Here is a 19382-nt window from a genome sequence, read left to right on the forward strand (position 1 = left end):
AGCTCAGAAGTGCCTTTTTGATGACTTTCTGTTCATCAACGTTTATCGTCAATTTTACGACGAAACACTTTAACGTAATTTCTGCAGAGCAGAGTAGTCTCCTGGTGTGCAGACAGGCAATTAAGCTGGAAACAACGTTTTGGGGGACCTTCCCCTTTTTCAAGCCCATGTGTAGCAGTCTGGAAGTAAGTAATATACTCTTCATACACCTGCATACTAATTACAAGCAATGCAATGGGGCACATTTACTTACAGGGTCACCAGGGTTCACAGAAAGTGCATTGTCCAACGATATCCTGCATGTGTTGCTTCCCCGCTCAGGTCCGCCGGAGTTCACCCTCTTCTTCCTGGTGCATGTAAGTGCATCGGCTTGTGACACAATTTAAAAGTTAAATCCCCCGCTCAGACCGAATCAGTCGGACAGTCCGACAGCCCGCCCCCCATATTTGTGTTGCATGGAGACCAGCGCAGCTGTGCCAAAAAAATGGTCGCGTGCGACACAATCCCAGCACACACACTACTTAAATACCTGTGCAAGTCATTTTAGCCCCGAATAAAGTGCACAGTCCGACAAAAGTGCGCGCACAACCCATAGTAAATGAGCCCCAATGTCTTCTTTTTGTACCATCAAACTAAATGCTTTATTGTAACAAATATTATAGCAAATAATATTCAGACGGCCACCATACATTACGTTGAAACACATTATTCATACATTATAAAAACACATTAAAATTCAAAATTTTTGTTTAATTTTTTTAGGACTCAATGATTTTAAACGATAAATCCAAGATGTTTCCTTTTGTAGCAACCTTTTCTTCATTTGCTCTTCATCATAACATCATCCTGCAACTTCCTCCAAAATACACCATTAGTTTATTACCCCTATGACCCCATTCATGAAAATGACGAGCAACTGTAGTCTCAATAAACGTTTTATTTTTAATCATTCCCTCATGTGCCGGTGTATGATAGCCCCGCCGCGCTCTTGTGCAGTTTTATACATCAAGAGGCTTCACTCTGTACAGCATCTATTTCTACGCCAGGCCCTGATAAATAAACGCAGACGGTGGATTTTCACAGTGAAAATTCGACAGCTGCAGCGAGTCAGCAGGTGTGGATACAGTAATGCCACGCGCCAGCCCACTCTCGCCCGCACCCCCCCCCCCCGTCTCGCCCCTTCATGCCCCACTGACGTGAAGGTGGCGGATTGGGGTAAATAAATGATAAGTGCTAGCAATAAACTAGCATTTGCTATTATTTCAGGGTTACTACACCACTGAGGTGGCACAGAGGCCCTGGTAACTATCCCCCTCTGTGTTCATTTAGTCTTACTTACACTGATCTTGTAGTTTTCCCCACATGGGCATTTTAACTTATAGACTACATTTTTTGTATTACAGGTAAACAATCCATGGATCTCTATCACATGGCCCTACAAGGGGTGATTAACTTTTCCTCCTTTGATGATAGCATTACAATTCTGGCAGTTTAAACATGCGAACGTGCTATTTTAGTCTTATTAGTAAAAAACTTGATTTTTACTTGACTTTCTTTTTTGGACTAATGTCAGCATAGGACATTTTACAATCTGATCCGAAATGTGGATAATTATTCAGAACACCTCCCATGTTTGTCTATCACAAGGGCCATTCTTTGGCTGATGAACTCGTTCATGCTGATATTAGTCCAAAAAAGAAAAATCCTCAAAATTTTTTACAAATAAGAAATGTTATTTTCACATGTTTAAACTGACAGAATTGTAATGCTATCAGCAAAGGAGAAAAGTTAATCACACATTGAAGGGCCATGCGATAGAGATTCATGGATTCTTTAACAGTAAGCTGTAGGTAATGATGAAGAGCATATGAGGATAAGGTTGCTCCAAAAGGAAACATTTTAGATTTATTTTTTAGAATCATTGGGGCATGACGTGGCGCAGAGGCCCTGAAATAATCGCAAATGCTAGCTTATTGCTAGCACTTGTGACTATTTGCCCCAATCTGCTACCTTCACGCCAGGCTGGGAGAGGGCGCGGCCAGCCGGGAGTGGGCCAGGACAGGGCGTTATTGTCCCCGCACCGGCGAATTCGCTGCCAAAGAAAACCAGGGTTGGCATATTCGCCACTGGTGCCCTGTGCTCTTCACAGATGAAAGCAGGATCACACTGAGCAAATGTGACTGACATGATAGAGTCTGGAGACTCTGGGGAGAGTAATCTGCTACCTGAAACGTCCTTCAGCATGACCGGTTTGGCAGTGTATCAGTAATGGTGTGGGGTTGCATTTCTTTGGAGCTCTCCATGTGCTTGCCAGATGTAGCCTGACTGCCATTAGGTACCGAGATGAGATCCTCAGACCCCTTGTGGGAACATATGCTGGAATGGTTGGCCCTGGGTTTCTCCTAATGTAGGAAAATGATAGACCTCATGTGGCTGGAGTGTGCCCGCTCATTCCCCAGACCTGAATCCGATGGAGCACATCTAGGACATCACATCATATTACTTACGTCTAGGTGGCTACACATAGGTTTGAAACGTTGATTCCGCCTTGATTGACACGCTCTGCAGAATGGACGCTGAAGTTATTCGCCACACATTAGCCTAAGATAAGTTTTCATGTGCCGGTTGTTATAGCATTGTGAATATGGCGAATGTTGAAGATGATTGTAATTTAATGAAATTTTGAAGTAAAGAACTAGTCTTAATTGGATCACAATACATTGTTTTCGTTGATTGTATAATGTTCATCAATGTTGACATATTTATAGTTATTCCTGAATTATCAAGGTTTTTCTGTATTAAATAAATTGGTAACGGTTTGGGATTTGCTGGAGATGGGTATGATAACATTAAAATAAATATTGTGTTTATTGTTATTTTTATTTATGTGAATGTTTTCTGCTGTATTTGTTATTGTAAAAAAGTCTAAAAAAAAGTTTAAAGAAAAACTGCCCCCACCGATCAGCTTCTTAGTCTCATCCTTTGCATAATGAAGTGAGGTGTACAAAACTTGGCTTAATGATGCAATAAACCTGCTCCAGTAAAGGCTAGAGATCAATATCATCTCCAGCAAAATAAGACTTATCATATATATTAACAGACAGATGGATGAGATTGAGATAACCAGTCTTTGAGCCGTAAACCTCAGCAGCATGATATACTGCTGTTTTACATTCCAGGATCCTAGTAGTTGTGTTTACTCTGAAGGCCATGATTCTAGCTGACATGGCAGGTCCCCTCTTAAGTAATATATGGTTTTTATGACACGCATCAGGAAATAGTTCCGAATGGCCTTATCGGTCACCAATTTGTTGTCCACAAATTGAAGTGGTTGTCTAGTAGTCTAGAATAGAATTTCGGCACTATAACCTGTTTACTACAAGGCTTATGATCTCAAACCGTTTTTTAATACAATTTAAAAAATATTCTCTTCACATTTCCAGGTCTTCTGTTTATTCACTTAGTTCAAAGCCAAGAGTTAAAAGCTGTTTTGATGATTTCCCAATATATATCGAAGTGTTGCCAGATAAAGAATCTGCATATAAAAAAGATAATGACCATAGAAAATCTCAATATGGTGAAGAGCTATATGATGACTGTATATCTGTGAAAAATACTGTGACATCTCGTCATCTGCATACTGGGTAAGTTACAAACATGTGTATTTGCATGGTGTGTGATGCATGTTGTACCAATATCCACTCCTGGACAATAGTAATGTATAGATTAAGAAGGAAGGAAATACAAAAATAACTACTTTCCGGCAATTGTGACAAATTGCCTGCAAATCTGGTGGGCTCATCAAGTCCCAAGTATTTTTGTTGGCTTCCCTTGTCATTGCCGAGTATTGTCATTTCGGCTATATACGGTATCTTAAGCACCCTAAATAAAATGTCTAGAACTTTACCATCTAAAATTCTAAGGTAAGCCTGGTTTCAAATTAATTTTTAAAAATCAGATTGGTGTTGTGTGTTTACATACATTTCCCATGCATTAAAGTCAGTGGCACAAAATAAGCCACACCGATACCTTCTACTCCCAAGCTCATACTGCAGTTTAAAAGTAAGGCTATATTCACACTGCCGTTGCCCGCCCGTACCGTACCGTAGCGGGCAACGGCAGTGTACGGGGAGAGGAGGAGGAGGTGAGCGCAGCTCACCCCCGCCCCTCTCCATAGCAACCTATGGCGCACGGCCCCGTATTACGGGAAAAGATAGGACAGGTCCTATCTTTTCCCCGGGTACGGAACGGTACGGTGCCGCACGTGTGCGTCACCGTACCGCTCCCGTAGGGTGCCGTGCGCCCATAGGAGTGTATGGGGGACGTATATCGGCCGTATATACGTCGGCCGTATATACGTCCCCCATACGTTCGTGTGAATATAGCCTAAATCTAGTAAAATCAGGGCAAATGCTTCAGTGTATGTGAATGAAAATGATATATAATTATAATGGCTTCTGCAAGTTACTAGATTAATTCAGTTACTACATGTCCTCTAAAAACTACAGCTAAAGTGCCTACATAAATCTGCTATGGGCACAACAAATTGTAACAGCCATATAGAAACAATTACCTAACCCTCCACCCTGTTCTCTTACTCTTCAAAGTAAAAGTATGTAAATAAAATGTATATAGGAAAGAAAAGTACTAGGACGCAGCCAGCTACACATAAACCCAGCTGGCCCATTGATTTGCCTTCCAATTCTAAGGCCCCTTCTACACTCGCGAGTTTGATGTGCTGAACTCGCATCACACTCGCAACGTGTGCTGCCCGGATCACATGACCCGAACGTTGGAAACCGGAACAGAACTACCAGCTGAGTTCTGTTCCGGTTTGCAACGTTCGGGCCATGCGATCCGGGCACCATGTTCATCGCATCACACTCACGAGTGTAGAAGGGGCCTAAATGTCACCTTAAATATTAAAGTTTACAAGAAATTCAAAAATTTAATGTGGAATTATTTTCATTAATAAGCATGTTCTTTTAAATAATCATTGATTTAGTTTTCTTAGTTAAATTAGATTTTTTAATTCAGTGCACTATATGAAAACTTGCCTCTACATTTTGTAGTTATTTTAGACTTGTACTGCAGGTCCTCTGACAGCATGGATAACCCGGACCTACAGAATGTAGCACATAGTAGCTCCTGCATGGAGGAAACACATCCCATAGAAAGCAAAATAGTGTATGAAAATGTCCCCAATGAAGAAGATAATGTGTATCATGAAGTGGAGGGTTTCGGAATAAATGCTCATCCTGCTGTTGTAGAGCTGATTTCCACAGAAGAATCTTATGTTAAATCTCTGCAGCTTCTCACTTCCTCCATTCAGCCCAGCCTGAAGAAGGTATGTAAGTCATCTGCACTAAATACATATTACATAACTCTGTCTATCTCCATGCAGAGTGTGCAAATTTATGTCGGCGAGGAAAGGGGAAGAGAAACAATCAGATGGCTCATCTCCAGCAACAAAAAAAACTATTGAGCTCATTGAAATTTATCACCAATGATTTTTGTTCTCTCTACTCATAGATATACACCTTATATCATCAAGTTTGAGCAGCTTTAGGCACCTAATATTTTAGGGGAGCTGATTTATTTGTCTGTTGACATGTGCTGCTTGTCAATCCTACGCGTAGACTGGTGCTATAGCCTACATCAGTGGGTACATCACTCCATCACCGGGTACAGCCCCCTTCATGTCCCTCTACCTTTCGTGGAGGTGACTTAAGGATGTAAATGGTGCAAGGCCAGGAGTTTTGATTATTTTAGGGCTTGTACACAAGTTTTCTGGTGTACAAGCACAGTTATATCCCCAACCCCATCCCTGCTTTCATGAATGTGAGTTGTGTAGATAGCAGTAAGTGTGCTGGATCAATCTATCTGGTCCCTATAGACATAGTATAACCAGATCAGGAATACTGAACATAGCTCCTGCATAGGTCTGGCACTCCAAAGTGTAACAATTGATACTAAAACCTTAATAAATCGCATCAAGAACATTGCTTACTATGAAAGTTTTATCAGTGTTACCATAGCTTAGGAAAAATGGCAACCCCCATAAAATAAAATGGAATAAAATCTACAATCTTAAATGGTACCTGTTACATAAAACAGTGTTCAACAGTAGGATGAACTGAAGGAAGACCCCTTATAATAATTTATTTGATATAGTCAGTTAAATTGTAAGAAATGTTATTATAAATCCATATTTTAATAACATTAATAGAATGTAATTCATTAATTGATGTTTCAGTTCCCTGATATTGATGTGAAAAGTCTGTTCTCCAATCTGGAGGAAATTACAATGGTCCATGAATTATTTCTACGTGAACTTAAACAGACGGAACGGGACCCTGAAAACCAGCTTGTTCGTATTGGTATGTTGCAGAATAAAATACTTTATTTGTCCAGGTTGTTATATTAATATTACATGTTAAAGAGGACCTGTCACCCTGCAATTTGGCACTAAAGTAAGCAGCTCCTTCTGCTACAGCATGTGTCGCAGTGTTACAATGTTAGGGCACATTCACATGGCCGTCTGCGGGGACGTACATGCGGCCACAAATTTGCGGCCGCATGTACGTCCCCATAGACGGCAATAGCGGCGCGGCGCAGATGCGGTGCCACACATGTGTGGCACCGATCCGGCCCGCACACCGCAAAAAGATAGAGCATGCTCTATCTTTTGGCGTGTGTGCGGCCGTGCGCCGCTATTCTCTATGGAGGGAGGAGGGGCTGCCTCCTCCTCCTCTCCAGCACACGGCGGTATGCCCACACGGCGGGCATACCGCTGTGTGAATGTACCCTTAGCGTTAACGGAACCCTCCGATAACGCTAACTAAAACTTCTGCGCTGTACATTACTAACACCGGACTGCTCTCAAAGTGGTCCGGCGTATTCATGAGGGGGAAGTCCGAGGAGCTGCCTCTTCCCCGGACCACCCCGCTCACTCCATAGGCTGGCGTTAACTGCCGCGTGTCGTGCGGTAGTCACCTCCCCTAATCCCGCCCCTCATTAATATGCCGGAGCGTTTTGAGGGCGGTCCTGCGTTTCTTACTTTAGTAAGCAGCTCCTAGTGCCGTATTTCGGGGTGACAGGTCCTCTTTATTAATGAAGTAGTGGACATTCTTTAGGTATTTTATGATTTTTTTTTCAGGAAGCCTCTTTCAAGAATTTAGCAAAGATATGGAAAATGTATATTCTTTATATTGTTCAACATATACCAGATCCACATCACTGCTTCAGCACTACCAAGAGATGCACGTAGGGGAACTAATCCAAGATGCCGTGAAATCAGCATCAGAGTAAGTATAACTGTTTAAATAGATCCCTGTAACATTATGGTTACATGTGTCATTCATTGCTCATTGGTGGTTGTCCTACTGTTAATATCTCTAGTTTTATCAAACTAAAGAACAGCTTCTCCATCACAGATTGATCACCAAAATGATGACAGGGGGAATTATAACACTACTTTCTTTAGGTGGAAGGAGTATTGTTATAATGAATCTGTCGGCTTTATGTGCAGCTTTTTATAGGGCGAGTGTTCAATAATCAAAACAACCCAAATTTAGCATTTGGCCAGTAGCATTGCCAAAAAATACACTGGTCTCATAACTTGAGTGTGGCTTTATTTTCGAGCATATCATAGAATATGTGCTTGTACACAGTAGCCTTGAGGATGGGGGAAGAGATTAGTATTCTGCTCACAAATCCACATCGGGGCATAGTTATTATATAGTTTATTGCTAACACCTGCAATTATGTACCCTATTCTGCCCCCTTACGCCAGTGGGGGCACGGCCAGCCAGGAGTGGGCCAGCGCGGGGCATTATTGTCCCAGCGACATGTGATAAGTTGTTGGCTGCCTTTGTTTTCATGCCAGGCCCGAGCGCCGGCGTATGATAAATATCCCCCATGGACTCAAATTATTATACCAGTTTATTTTTTGAGCACTGCTAGTAGCCACATGACACATCTCTTGTACCATTCTTGTTACTATTAGCACAGACCTGTTTCCTTTATGTACTGCCTTATATAATCTGACAGATCTGCACCACTGTACAGAAGAAATGCAGAAAGTGTCATCAGCAAGATTAACGTTATTGCGTTGCTTTATTTATTGTACTTGTCCCAGCCCCAGCCGCCAATAGGTTTTCCAGTATAACTAATCTAAACCGAATTTATACACACATTTAATATATATCCTACCATTGTGCTCTTCTTAACACATAGGAGAGCGTCCTCACAGTTTACAGACCTCAGCTTCTATCTCGTCATGCCTGTGCAACGAATCACCAAATATCCATTGTTGATACAAAATATCTTGAGCATAGGCTCCCAGGACAAAGGATTACAAGATGCATTGCAGAGAGCCCTCAGCACCATGAAGGAAGTGAATGCCAACATCAATGAAAACAAGAGGCGCAAGGAAGTTGGTGAGAAATTGAATTGCTCCTTAAATGTCCTCGACCAAGCAGCACCACCAATTTCACAAAGTATAGTTCACTCCCATATTTATACAGTCCTTTGCGCAAACAAAGCCACTGAGGGACAAGTGAACATATTCATTCTTCAGCACCCTTGCCCTGTACATCATGACATGTGTAACTAGCAGGGAAGTAACAACAGGGGTACTAGCCTTAGGAGCTGCTACAGGGCCCGTAGTATTAGGAGGCCCAGCACCCAACCTGCCACACTAAACAGTGGAGGAAGTGCACCATTATACACATATTTTGCTGCATGTTTTACAGTATAAGGCCACATTCACATGAACATAATGGGAAACTGGTGCCATTTGATGCCAATGGCGCCCGGTCACCGTGAGCACCGCATTGTGACCATTCACGGAGAAATAAAGCACATGTCCTATATTTCACCACATACGTTTGTCTGAATGAGGCTTAATATGTTTATAACAGTGCACATCTTCCACAGCACCCACCTGAACTGGCAGCTCATATGAAAAATTTCTTTGCGAGAGAGATGGGATGGCAGGACTAGGAATCTTTCATCTATACTTCCTGCTGTCTGCAACCCTTGTGGTCATGCTGTGGTCACGAGTGTATACGCTGTATGTGTGTATATGATGTATGGTGTGTATAGTGTATATACTGTGTATGTATGTGTGTATTATGTCTATATCCTATATGTGTGTGTATACCCTGTATGTGTCTGTATATGTTTGTATATAGCCTGTATGTGTGTATATAAGCAGTATGTATTGTACAGTTTATGTGTGCAAATTTGATGTGTATATACTGTATTTTGTTAATATGATAAAATACATATAATGTATCAAGTTTGAATCATTACCCATTTTATCAACAGCCAGTAAGTATCTGCGGTTAGACCAGCAGACTCTTTTTGAAAAGATGTCAAAACTGAGCACTCACACACTTTCTAAGAAGTCTCAACGCCTTAGTCTATTCCTAAAACAACAGACTGGGATAATACCCAAGGTAGGACACAGTTTTTAGTAAAATCTTGTATTCCTCATTTGTTTATATTTTTTTGTTTTATTGCTTTTTTACTCCTGTTTTTCCAGCTAGAAATATATAAATAAACTGGCAACTCAATGTTACATTTCCACTTTAGTAGTAAAAACAGAGTAATAGTACAATGCAGAATTATTTTTTAAAAAGATGACAAACGTGGTAATAAATGTACAAGAGACTTTTTTGTACAATATCCATAGAACGTCAAGTGTATGTTTTACTCTTAAAGGGGTATTTTCGTCTAGGGCATTCACATTTATTTAACGTATATGCCATATACAAACATTTCTTGTAATGGATAGTATTTAAAAAAATGTTCCTGTGTGAAGATAATTTCCCGTAATTGTCCCTTAGAAATGAGTTTCTTGTACTTGGTTACAACCACTGCTGCTGGAGTGACAGGATAAGATATAACTTTATTGATCCCCTGGAGGGAAAAATTGTTTTGTGCATAGTGCTCAGGCATGCACCTGCACCTATTGTGCTCTCCCTTCACAGACTTGTGTGCTGGTCCCGCCACATCACCAATCGTGCGCTCTCCCAACAGCCCCATGCACTGATCTCCAGGAAAGGGGGGGGGGGGGTTGCACAGGGAACTGCCACTACATGCTGGAGTTTGGAGCCGAGTGCCCTGGCAGGGATCACCTCCTCACACAGCCCCATGAGGTCTCCGGCCTTGGTACTGCCACAGCGCTGATTGTGCATTCTCCCCATGGCCCCATGTACTGGCCTGCGGGAGGTGGGTTATGCTGCTGGAGTGTGGGGCCGCATGGCACTGTTGTCTGGCCTTGTGTGGGTTTTAGTAGGTTGGGTGCTAGGCCGGGAGCCTCGTCGCATCTGAGGGGGTAGTGGGGTCTTTTGCCACGTGTGACTTCTGCTGGGCGCAGGGAGTCCTTGTCGCTCTGCCCAGCTGAAGGGGGAGTCCTTTGCCCCTCGAGATTGCTAGTTCCAGCCTCTGGTGTCAGAAGGCCAGGGTGCTTCCATGCACGTGCTGCATTCTTCAACCACACCATGATAGATAGATTTTATAGTGCAAATTCTTTCATTATTTAATGGGGAGGGGTCTACCTGTACCAGAATGTTGTGGGGTTTTTTTTTAACACAGGGCAAAATAATTTTTTTTCTCGCCAGAAAGAAGACAAGGATTTTGACATTCTGGTGGAGAGGTTTCATAGACTGGCAGCTGTGGTCGGCCAAATGGAAGAAAATGTCATATCATATGTGAAGAATGTGGAGGTAATTATTACATATAGAAAATTGTTACATTTCTACCAAATGTCACTCCAGTAATTTATAAATTCTTTCTCATTCTGTTATGTGAGACACTGAAGGGGTTAACTGTGGATGGTCGGTATGTTTCCCCTGGTTTTTCCTATTATGCAAGGCCTTAATGCTGAGTTTGTGTTGTCCAGCACCTTGAACACAGGTGGTGGGAGCAGCCTAATCAGGCTGAATAAAGCTGCTGAGCAGAGCGGAGAGCACACAGCTCTGACTGTGCTGGGAGCAGCAACTTATTTTAAGTTCTAGTGGTGAGTTAGAATAACTCTGTTTAGTTAGCACCCAGATGGGTGGGATTTTATTTATGTTTTATGCCTGAATGTGAAGGCTGTTTTATTTTGTACCTGCTCCTGGAATAAACGCAGACGAGACCTGTTTTGGACTAAACTTTGATGTCACTGTCTTGGACTGCATCACGAATCACCGCTACCACGGTCTCTACTGGGCCAAATCTCCCACAGTTAGAAGGGCTAGTTCTGACCAACAAATCAGCACGTTAAACATTTATTTATGTTTTGGGCATTAAAATGAGCTGTTTAACCCCTTAGCGCTCCGCGCCGTAGCTGTACTGCGCAGCTTCCGACGATTAGCGTTCAGCGCAGTACAGCTACGGCGCGAGCGCATAGGATTTTAGAATTGTCACCACGTCTCGCGACGTGGTGACATCGGGACGAGACTTGGGTGACAGAGGCAGGAGGAGTTCCTGTCTCCGTCACCCGACCAATCAAATCGGTCCCGCCCGCCGATCGCCGTGATTGGCCAGTCAAACCTGACTGGCCAATTACAGCGATTTTGGGCTAAAAAACGTGGTTTTAGCCCCTTCCTCTTCCTCCAGCGGCACCATTTTGGTTTGGTATCGCTGGAGAGAGGAGAGAGCGTTACTGTGTGCACCAAAATACACTTTTACACTATAAATAGTGTTCTGATCCTTATCTGATCCCTATTGTTCCCTAAAAAATTCCCATCCCTATCTGTTTTTTCCTGTGTCCTGTGTGTTCGCTGTGTGATCGCCTTGTGTGATCCCACGTGTCTTCCGTTTTTCCCTGTCTGTCCCTTCTGAACCCAAACGCACTTTTCAGTGCGCTGTGTTAGCGTTGTTCTGCACTGGACGCACTTTTCAGTGCGCCGTGTGAATAGCGCTGCACAGAATCTTTAGCAGTCTTAGCGGTAGTTAGTTTGTCTTAGGGCAAGCTAGGTGCATTTGTAGCGCCTTTTTGCGCGGTGCACATAGGTTTTTTTTCGGTGCCTGGTAATATTTTTTTCCAGAGCGCCGTAGGTGTACCCATACGTAGCTACTTTTTGTGTGTGCCATCTGTGCGGCTGGTCCGTGTGGTTTGGTGTGCATTATCTTTTTTTTTGTGTGCTATCTGTGCAGCTTGTCCGTGTAGTTTAGTGCGCATTATTTTTTTGTGTGCTATCTGTGCGGCTTGTCCGTGTAGTTTAGTGCGCATTATTTTTTGTGTGCCATCTGTGCGGCTGGTCCGTGTGGTTTGGTGTGCATTATCTTTTTTTTTTTGTGTGCTATCTGTGCGGCTTGTTCGTGTAGTTTAGTGCGCATTATTTTTTTTGTGTGCTATCTGTGCGGCTTGTCCGTGTAGTTTAGTGCGCATTATTTTTTTGTGTGCTATCTGTGCGGCTTGTCCGTGTAGTTTAGTGCGCATTATTTTTGGTGTGTGCCATCTGTGCGGCTTGTCCGTGTAGTTTGGTGCGCATTATCTTTTTTTTTTGTGTGTGCTATCTGTGCGGCTTGTCCGTGTAGTTTAGTGCACATTATTTTTTGTGTGTGCCATCTGTGCGGCTTGTCCGTGTAGTTTGGTGCGCATTATCTTTTTTTTTTTTGTGTGCTATCTGTGCGGCTTGTCCGTGTAGTTTAGTGCACATTATTTTTTGTGTGTGCCATCTGTGCGGCTTGTCCGTGTAGTTTGGTGTGCATTATATTTTTTTTTTGCGTGCCTGCTAGACGGTTTATCCGTGTAGTTTGGTGCACATTATCTAATTTTTCCAGTTCTCTATTTTTTTTGTGTGCAATGTCTCAGAAGACGTACACCGTGTTGGAGGCATATAACATGCTTGCCTCTGACACCGAGTCAGCTAGTGGGGATGATGGTCCCTTTTACCTATCATCATCCTCCTGCTCATCTTCCAGTGACCTGGAAGGACCCCCAAGAAGGCGCCGTAGGGTTCCAGGGACTTCTGCAGGAGAAGTGCCTGGGACTTCAGCAGGAGAAGTGCCTGGGACTTCTGCAGGATAAGTGCCTGGGACTTCTGCAGGAGAAGTTTCTGGGACTTCTGCAGGAGAAGCGTCTGGGGCTTCCACTGACCCCACATGGGTAGCCCCAGATAATTATACCCCTCAGGTCCCTGACTTTTTGGGCCATCCTGGAATTAACTTTGACACGACAGGGCTCAGAGCTGTGGACTTTTTTAAGTTTTTTTTTGATGAGGCGCTGCTGAATATTATTATATTTCAGACAAATCTCTACGCTGCACAACATATTGCCCAAAACCCCACGTCCTTTTATGCACAACCCTACAGGTGGACCCCTGCCACTGCAGCAGAGATGCACAAGTATTGGGGCATAATACTCCTTATGGGGATAGTAAAGAAGCCTTCAATCAGGGACTACTGGAGCACAGATATACTGTACCACACCCCCATGTTCCGCATGGCAATGAGCAGGATGCGCTTTGAAGCCATCCATAAGTTTTTGCACTACACTGACAACACACAGTGCCCACCCAGAGGTGACCCCAGTTATGATCGGTTATTTAAGGTCAGGCCCATATTAGATCATTTTAGTGCCAAGTTTGCCCAGGCATATACCCCCGCCAAACATGTGAGCATAGACGAGTCCCTAGTACAATTCAAAGGGAGACTTCACTTCCGCCAGTACCTGCCCAATAAGAGGGCAAGGTATGGTGTGAAGATGTATAAGCTGTGCGAAAGTTCATCAGGGTACACATACAAGTTCAGGATATATGAAGGGAAGGACTCCACTATAGTGCCCCCAGAATGCCCCCCCTTCCTGGGTGTTACAGGGAAGATAGTGTGGGATTTAGTGCACCCACTGCTGGACCAGGGCTACCACCTCTACCTGGACAATTTCTACACCAGCACCACCCTGTTCAAGTGCCTCACTTCCAGAAATACTGCGGCATGCGGCACTGTACGCAGAAATCAGAGAGGTCTCCCTAAGTCGCTGCTTGGGCAAAAACTTAAAAGGCACGAAAGCAGGGCACTATGCAGCGACTCTGTATTGTGTGTTAAGTACAAGGACAAGAGAGAAGTCCTTGTATTAACCACAATACATGAGCACACCACCACCCCTGTACCAGTACGAGGTGCCAGTACAGAAACCCCCAAGCCAGACTGTATTTTAGATTATAACAAATACATGGGAGGGGTGGACTTGTCTGACCAGGTGCTTCAGCCGTACAATGCCATGCGGAAATCGAGGGTGTGGTACAAGAAGCTGGCCGTGCACATCATGCAGATGGCATTGTATAATGCTTATGTGCTGCATCGATATGCCGGCCAGAGGGGAACTTTCCTGGAATTTCAAGAGGTGGTAATAAAGTACTTTCTTTTTGGAGACCAGGAAGGGGGGAGTGCTAGCACATCTGGAAGTGAGGCCCCATCACGTATTGTACCAGGGCAGCACTTTCCAGGAGTAGTTCCCCAAACAGCCAGCAAGGGAAGGACACAGAAGAGGTGCAGGGTGTGCTCCAAAAATGGCATTCGGAAGGACACCATTCATCACTGTGAGACATGCCCAGAAAAACCAGGGTTATGTATGAAAGATTGCTTCCGAATTTATCATACATCCCTGGATTTTTAGAGTACCCTGTTGTTACCCTGACGCACAGCTTATACATCATGCCACATGCCGCACCTTCCCTTCTAAGCCCTGCCATGTGCCCAGCCTGTAGATTACTGTCCCGTATGCTTTACCCGGGAAAACATGCATCATGATTTTTAGGGTGTTTGTCTCCCATGGCAGCAGCTGGGCACAAAATGACATAATGGATATTTTTTACTATGCACTATCCATTATGCACTTTTTCAGGGGTCCACCTGTGGGGTTAAAATGCTAACTATACCCCTAGATTAATTCATGGAGGGGTGTAGTTTCCAAAATAGGGTCAGTTCTTAGGGGTTTCTACTGTACTGGCCCCTATTGGCATCTACAAATCTTTCATGATGCCAAAAAGAAAAAAAAAAAAGTACAATGTCTGTGCTCCAACAAGTTATTCCCTTTTGAGCCCTGTCGTGTCTCCATCCTACAGATTATTGCATCCTATGGGGTATTGCCCTAACCGGGGTAACCCGCAGAATGATTTTTGATGTGTTTTTCCCCAGTGGCATGAGTTGGGCAAAATACTTTTGTCACTTCAATGGCATATTTGATAAATTGCAATACAATTGTTTCTCTGCACTACTCACTTTGTATTAAATTTTAGCCAGCACCTTAGGGGTTAAAATGCTCATACAAGCCTACATACATTCTTTGAGGGGTGCCCTTTCCAAAATGGGTTCACTACTTGGGGGTTTCTATTGTACTGGTACCTCGGGGGTACCCCCCATTACCAATCTAGTGAAAACGAAGCTTGAAAACCTAAATTGTGCTTCTTTCTTCCTGACCCCTGCCGTGTGCCCAGCCTGTAAATTATTGGCACATGTGTGGTATTGCTGTATTTGGGACAACCCGCAGAATTATTTTTTGCGGTGTTTGTCTAAAGTGGCATGGGTTGGGCACAGTACACGAGGCACTAAAATGACATTTTTGAGATAAAAACACAATTTTTACTCTGCACCCTTTACTTTGCATTCAATTTTGGCCAGCGTGTTGGGGGTTAAAATGCTCATACAAGCCTACATACATTCTTTGAGGGGTGCCCTTTCCAAAATGGGTTCACTACTTGGGGGTTTCTATTGTACTGGTACCTCGGGGGTACCCCCCCATTACCAATCTAGTGAAAACGAAGCTTGAAAACCTAAATTGTGCTTCTATCTTCCTGACCCCTGCCGTGTGCCCAGCCTGTAAATTATTGGCACATGTGTGGTATTGCCATACTCGGGACAACCCGCAGAATGATTTTTGGGGTGTTTGTCTAAAGTGGCATGGGTTGGGCACAGTATATGAGGCACTAAAATGACATTTTTGAGATAAAAACGCAATTTTTACTCTGCACCATTTACTCTGCATTCAATTTTGACCAGCGTGTCGGGGGTTAAAATGCTCACCACAACCACCGATAAATTCTTTGAGGGGTCTAGTTTCCGTAATGGTGTCATTTATTGGGGGTTTCTATTGCACTGGCACCTCACGGACCCTGCCAACATGACATGGCACTCCAAATCCAAACGTGTGAAAACGGAGCTGGAAAATCAAAATTTCACTCCTTCCGTTCTCATCCCTACTGTGTGCCCAGTCTGTAAATTATTGGCACATGTGTGGTAATGCTGTACTCGGGACAACCCGCAGAATGATTTTTGGGGTGTTTGTCTAAAGTAGCATGGGTTGGGCACAGTATATGAGGCACTAAAATGACATTTTTGAGATAAAAACGCAATTTTTACTCTGCACCATTTACTCTGCATTCAATTTTGACCAGCGTGTCGGGGGTTAAAATGCTCACCACAACCACCGATAAATTCTTTGAGGGGTCTAGTTTCCGTAATGGTGTCATTTATTGGGGGTTTCTATTGCACTGGCACCTCACGGGCCCTGCCAACATGACATGGCACTCCAAATCCAAACGTGTGAAAACGGAGCTGGAAAATCAAAATTTCACTCCTTCCGTTCTCATCCCTACTGTGTGCCCAGTCTGTAAATTATTGGCACATGTGTGGTATTGCTGTACTCGGGACAACCCGCAGAATGATTTTTGGGGTGTTTGTCTAAAGTAGCATGGGTTGGGCACAGTATATGAGGCACTAAAATGACATTTTTGAGATAAAAACGCAATTTTTACTCTGCACCATTTACTTTGCATTCAATTTTGACCAGCGTGTTGGGGGTTAAAATGCTCACCACAACCACCAATAAATTCTTTGAGGGGTCTAGTTTCCGTAATGGTATCATTTATTGGGGGTTTCTATTGCACTGGCACCTCACGGGCCCTGCCAACATGACATCACACTCCAAATCCAAACGTGTGAAAACAGAGCTGGAAAATCTAAATTTCACTCCTTCCGTTCTCATCCCTTCTGTGTGCCCAGTCTGTAAATTATTGGCACATGTGTGGTATTGCTGTATTCGGGACAACCCGCAGAATGATTTTTGGGGTGTTTGTCTAAAGTGGCATGGGTTGGGCACAGTATATGAGGCACTAAAATGACATTTTTGAGATAAAAACGCAATTTTTACTCTGCACCATTTACTCTGCATTCAATTTTGACCAGCGTGTCGGGGGTTAAAATGCTCACCACAACCACCGATAAATTCTTTGAGGGGTCTAGTTTCCGTAATGGTGTCATTTATTGGGGGTTTCTATTGCACTGGCACCTCACGGACCCTGCCAACATGACATGGCACTCCAAATCCAAACGTGTGAAAACGGAGCTGGAAAATCAAAATTTCACTCCTTCCGTTCTCATCCCTACTGTGTGCCCAGTCTGTAAATTATTGGCACATGTGTGGTAATGCTGTACTCGGGACAACCCGCAGAATGATTTTTGGGGTGTTTGTCTAAAGTAGCATGGGTTGGGCACAGTATATGAGGCACTAAAATGACATTTTTGAGATAAAAACGCAATTTTTACTCTGCACCATTTACTCTGCATTCAATTTTGACCAGCGTGTCGGGGGTTAAAATGCTCACCACAACCACCGATAAATTCTTTGAGGGGTCTAGTTTCCGTAATGGTGTCATTTATTGGGGGTTTCTATTGCACTGGCACCTCACGGGCCCTGCCAACATGACATGGCACTCCAAATCCAAACGTGTGAAAACGGAGCTGGAAAATCAAAATTTCACTCCTTCCGTTCTCATCCCTACTGTGTGCCCAGTCTGTAAATTATTGGCACATGTGTGGTATTGCTGTACTCGGGACAACCCGCAGAATGATTTTTGGGGTGTTTGTCTAAAGTAGCATGGGTTGGGCACAGTATATGAGGCACTAAAATGACATTTTTGAGATAAAAACGCAATTTTTACTCTGCACCATTTACTTTGCATTCAATTTTGACCAGCGTGTTGGGGGTTAAAATGCTCACCACAACCACCAATAAATTCTTTGAGGGGTCTAGTTTCCGTAATGGTATCATTTATTGGGGGTTTCTATTGCACTGGCACCTCACGGGCCCTGCCAACATGACATCACACTCCAAATCCAAACGTGTGAAAACAGAGCTGGAAAATCTAAATTTCACTCCTTCCGTTCTCATCCCTTCTGTGTGCCCAGTCTGTAAATTATTGGCACATGTGTGGTATTGCTGTATTCGGGACAACCCGCAGAATGATTTTTGGGGTGTTTGTCTAAAGTGGCATGGGTTGGGCACAGTATATGAGGCACTAAAATGACATTTTTGAGATAAAAACGCAATTTTTACTCTGCACCATTTACTTTGCATTCAATTTTGACCAGCGTGTTGGGGGTTAAAATGCTCACCACAACCACCGATAAATTCTTTGAGGGGTCTAGTTTCCGTAATGGTGTCATTTATTGGGGGTTTCTATTGCACTGGCACCTCACGGGCCCTGCCAACATGACATGGCACTCCAAATCCAAACGTGTGAAAACGGAGCTGGAAAATCAAAATTTCACTCCTTCCGTTCTCATCCCTACTGTGTGCCCAGTCTGTAAATTATTGGCACATGTGTGGTATTGCTGTACTCAGGAGAACCCGCAGAATGATTTTTGGGGTGTTTGTCTAAAGTGGCATGGGTTGGGCACAGTATATGAGGCACTAAAATGACATTTTTGAGATAAAAACGCAATTTTTACTCTGCACCATTTACTCTGCATTCAATTTTGACCAGCGTGTCGGGGGTTAAAATGCTCACCACAACCACCGATAAATTCTTTGAGGGGTCTAGTTTCCGTAATGGTGTAATTTATTGGGGGTTTCTATTGCACTGGCACCTCACGGGCCCTGCCAACATGACATGGCACTCCAAATCCAAACGTGTGAAAACGGAGCTGGAAAATCAAAATTTCACTCCTTCCGTTCTCATCCCTACTGTGTGCCCAGTCTGTAAATTATTGGCACATGTGTGGTATTGCTGTACTCGGGACAACCCGCAGAATGATTTTTGGGGTGTTTGTCTAAAGTAGCATGGGTTGGGCACAGTATATGAGGCACTAAAATGACATTTTTGAGATAAAAACGCAATTTTTACTCTGCACCATTTACTTTGCATTCAATTTTGACCAGCGTGTCGGGGGTTAAAATGCTCACCACAACCACCGATAAATTCTTTGAGGGGTCTAGTTTCCGTAATGGTATCATTTATTGGGGGTTTCTATTGCACTGGCACCTCACGGGCCCTGCCAACATGACATCACACTCCAAATCCAAACGTGTGAAAACAGAGCTGGAAAATCAAAATTTCACTCCTTCCGTTCTCATCCCTTCTGTGCGCCCAGTCTGTAAATTA

General features: G+C 43.5%; 1 protein-coding gene across 2 annotated transcripts in view; it reads left to right on the top strand.

Moving 5' to 3' along the window:
• The window catches only part of ARHGEF37 (Rho guanine nucleotide exchange factor 37), a 53368-nt gene that overhangs the window by 16927 nt on the left and 17059 nt on the right, over window positions 1-19382 (top strand). For both annotated transcript variants that reach the window (XM_072146206.1, XM_072146205.1), the window contains exons 4-10: window positions 3444-3644; window positions 5095-5347; window positions 6257-6380; window positions 7160-7307; window positions 8239-8441; window positions 9334-9464; window positions 10632-10736. In XM_072146206.1, the coding sequence (XP_072002307.1) occupies window positions 3444-3644; window positions 5095-5347; window positions 6257-6380; window positions 7160-7307; window positions 8239-8441; window positions 9334-9464; window positions 10632-10736 (1165 nt within the window). The remainder of the gene's footprint in view (window positions 1-3443; window positions 3645-5094; window positions 5348-6256; window positions 6381-7159; window positions 7308-8238; window positions 8442-9333; window positions 9465-10631; window positions 10737-19382) is intronic.

The sequence above is a fragment of the Engystomops pustulosus genome, chromosome 4 (assembly GCF_040894005.1).
Source record: "Engystomops pustulosus chromosome 4, aEngPut4.maternal, whole genome shotgun sequence".
Lineage (NCBI taxonomy): Eukaryota > Metazoa > Chordata > Amphibia > Anura > Leptodactylidae > Engystomops > Engystomops pustulosus.